We start from the raw sequence: 3,763 nt of genomic DNA on the forward strand, positions 1-3,763 counted from the left end.
CATTGATAATCCATGTGGTGAAGATAGGAGGTTGGGGGGAGGGGGTGTTTGATGGTCATTGGGTGGCAGTGTCTACAAGGATAGGGACAGCCACATACAAACACGTGCTTATGCACATAAAAATGCACACATATGTACGCCATCCTGCTCGTACGCACATATCCGTGTATACAAACTCACACACTCACACACCCATACACACTTTCACACACGCCCACACTGACAGAAACAATAACTCCTTTATTTTCTCTCCATCTCCAGGCATTCCACCCCCAGGGAAAGGCAAGAAACATCTCAAACCGGTAAGTGAGGCATCCTTTTGGTACTCTGTTCATACTCCTCTTTGTGTTTGTGTCTTACTGTATTTGCGTAAAAGTGTATGAGTGTATATATTTTATATTGTTCTACGCGTAAATCTATTGTGTGTCTCTTATATTGCTAATGCTATACATGAATTCTAGTTTGTGTCTATTATATTGTTATACACTTAGATCTAGACAGTGTATGTTGTATCGTCTAATTGTTATACACATAGATCTAATCTATGTCTTTTACATCATGTAATTGTTACTCACATAGGTGTCTGTTATATTGTCTAGTTGTTGTACATGTAGATCTAGTCTGTATCTGCCACAAAAGAAAAGATGCCACCTGCGTCTCATTCTCCCCACCTCTCCGTCCCCAGTCCCGGAGCTTCAATGATGAGCAAGGAGATCACCCCAACTCTCCTGGGGCCTACTTCTTTAACAGCCAAGATCAAAACTATGCAGGTAAGCCCGGCAAATGTTCAAATGTGGTCTCAGAATTGTAATTGTATTTGTTATCATCATATCATTATTTTTATTGTTATTTTTATCATTACAATTGCTGTTGTTGTTGCCTGTATTTTGTAGATGGTTGCTGGTTTTTGGTAGTTTTGGAATGGTTTAAGCTTTTTGGTATTTGCTTTATCATCCTCTTGGCCATTCTCTTTCATTATTTCTTTCTTTCTTCCTCCCTCCATCTCTCTCTCTCTCTCTCTCTCTCTCTCTCTCTCTCTCTCTCTCTCTCTCTCTCTCTCTCTCTTTCTATGTTTGCTTTGATTTATAGATGTGCTTGAAACATTTTTAGAAATAAAGTGAGTTTTTTAAAAAATTTCCTGTCTCATGTACAACAATTTCTCAAATTCAGATAAACTGATCAAGAACATTTAAGTTTTTATGTCAAGACATGTCTTCTACAACTGCTTGTACATCTGCAATTAAAGACATAAATCAATCGATCAATTCAATTTATTAATTTGGGTAAACGCCAAAAGAATAAGCCCAGAAAATTAACAAGACAACAATTTAAAGATGATGCTCCTTTTCATTTCAAAAGAAAATGTGTCGCTCAAAGAAATCATCCAGATCTAGGCATATTTGGAACATATGGATGATTTTGAATTTACTTTACTGCATACCGAAGTCTTCATATTATTTGCTAATTTGAAGCCAAAAAAATAAAGATTTTGACAGACGCAATGATTTAATGATTGTACTGGTATGATTTAAAAGTCAGTAAAATGTGGGATAGGCAAAAGTCCGACCTATCATATCTCTACTTCCTCCATGCACTTTTTGCTGCTACTGTGCTTTGGTTAGAGAGTATTTTTATATTGCAGAATATACTTTGTAAGCTTTGCTTCCACTTGTTGTTTGCCTCTCTGTGTATGTGGGAAAAACTTTGTTGTTAAGATGTCCACGCAAAGTTCTATTTTTGTATATATATATTTACAGAAAGTAACATTGCACCTTTGTATTGCACTCATGATATATTGCATATAACATTATATACATTGAGGAAGAGATTAATTGAACAGATTGAGCTATACTGCTCCTGTAGGTCAGTGGAACAGACTAGGTATCATAATTCTCCAGCTGTTTCTGTAAAACGTCTGGACACCCCGACCCTTTCTTTACTCAAGGAATATCATCGGTCAAAATAAATTTTTACTGAATTTTTCTTAAATCAATATTATCAGGCTATAACATAAACAATTTCTCAAACATCTGTTTTTGGTGTTGTAATTTTGTCATTTAAAATGTGTGATAGCAATACGATTTCACACATTTTAAAATGCAGTTGCACCCAGAGGAAGATAAGATACGGACACCAAATGTGCTTTACGATTGTTAATGTCTTTGTCAATGCATCTCTGAAGAACAGAACTAAGGGTAAAAGAAGCAGAGGAACACGAAGAATACCTCTCTCACAGAGCATGAACAAATGGGGGATGAGAAAAAAAATTAGGATAATGTTGATAGGATTTTTTGTAGAGCCAGGTCATGAAGATATTGTTAGGAGAAGACATTAAGACATTATGAGAGATAGTATGATGAGTCTAGGGAGGGAGTTTCTTGTTTTTATATGGCTTGTGGTTGTTGGATTTTTGTTTTTGGTTGTTTTATTTTTTCATCGAAAAGGAAGTGAAAAAAGAATCCAGTCCACGCTGTAGAGGTTTTTTATTTTTATTTTTGAGTCAAGGGAAGCAACTTCAGTTTGAGACTTTTAGTGTAAGAATACACGAGTTGTCTACATAAACAAGTTGCCCTGTTTGAATTTTGTTGTTTGGTTCTCATTAGATGTGGAGTTTTTTGTTTACACCTTCTGGAAATTAAATAACTGTCCTATCTGAGCTGAGAGTTTTAAACAAGTCTGAAAACAGCTGAAGCTTAATTTTTGGAAATTGTTATTACAAATTCTTTTAAAAAATATGACGAGGTGTTAAAGAAACAGACAGGAGCTACTGAAAGTGTAAAAGATAACAGAAACTGAATAATTTATGTTCCCGAACAAAAAAGAAAATAACAAAACAATTATGATATAGGGCCAGCATTTAACAAATAATTTTCCAATCATACTCTCAGGTTTAAAAAAGGTTTAAGAAATTGTAAGGAAAACGAAAGAAAGAAAGAAAAAAAAGGTTCTAGGCTGTTTTTTTATTTTGTCAGGATTACTTAACATATCAATACTAATGTACACAAACCATAAGCCCATAACTGTTCCACCTTAATCTTTAAACCCAAACACCATGTAGCCCATTTCCCTTATCCTCATTCCTTTTTAGCCTTTTCTTTGTGTTGGGATATTTTGGTCCTTTCCCCCCCCTTTTATTTTTGCCAAATAGACTTGTTTTCCCCTTCTTCCGCGGCCCTGCTTCACGCTAGTGCTTTTTCCTCCCCCTCCCTCATCCCCCCTCCCCTTCCCCCCACTTTCCCCCATGACGCAGAGCACTTAGACGAGAGTTTTGCTAGCAATGGTGGCGGTGACGTCAGTGTGGGTGGTCGCGTGGACAACTCCATCATGACCAGCAGTGTCCCCGAGGAGGAACACGAGGAGGAGGAGGAGGAGGAGGATGATGGTAAGACTGTACAGGACTCGCCCTTCCCTCCCTCCCTCCCTCATTACCTTCCTCTTTAGTTCCTCCTTTCCCTCCCTTCCTCCCTCCCTCATTACCTTCCTCTTTAGTTCCTCCCTTCCCTCCCTCGATCCTTTGTTTCGTCCTTCCCTCCCGTCTTCCCCTTTTTCCTGTTGCATGAACACAACTGTATTTGTGTTTTACAAATGATATGCAATGGTTGTATGAGATGTAGTATTTATTATATGTTTATCATGTATTTGCATGTTTGTTTTATGTGCGTTTGTGTCACGCTCTCTGTCTCTGTCTGTCTGTCTGTCTGTCTGTCTGTCTGTCTGTCTGTCTGTCTGTCTGTCTGTCTGTCTGTCTGTCTGTCTGTCTGTC

At 37.6% G+C, this 3,763-nt stretch overlaps 1 protein-coding gene across 1 annotated transcript in view; it reads left to right on the plus strand.

The window, feature by feature from the left end:
- Nucleotides 1-261: 261 nt before the first annotated feature.
- Nucleotides 262-3,763, plus strand: part of LOC101850203 (membrane-associated guanylate kinase, WW and PDZ domain-containing protein 1) — a gene marked incomplete at its 5' end in the record, with an annotated part of 56,934 nt that continues 53,432 nt past the window's right edge. Inside the window, 3 exon segments of the mRNA XM_005108063.2 lie at nucleotides 262-302; nucleotides 686-770; nucleotides 3,251-3,382. Of these exon segments, the coding sequence (XP_005108120.2) occupies nucleotides 262-302; nucleotides 686-770; nucleotides 3,251-3,382 (258 nt within the window).

This window comes from Aplysia californica, unplaced genomic scaffold (assembly GCF_000002075.1).
Source record: "Aplysia californica isolate F4 #8 unplaced genomic scaffold, AplCal3.0 scaffold00657, whole genome shotgun sequence".
NCBI lineage: Eukaryota > Metazoa > Mollusca > Gastropoda > Aplysiida > Aplysiidae > Aplysia > Aplysia californica.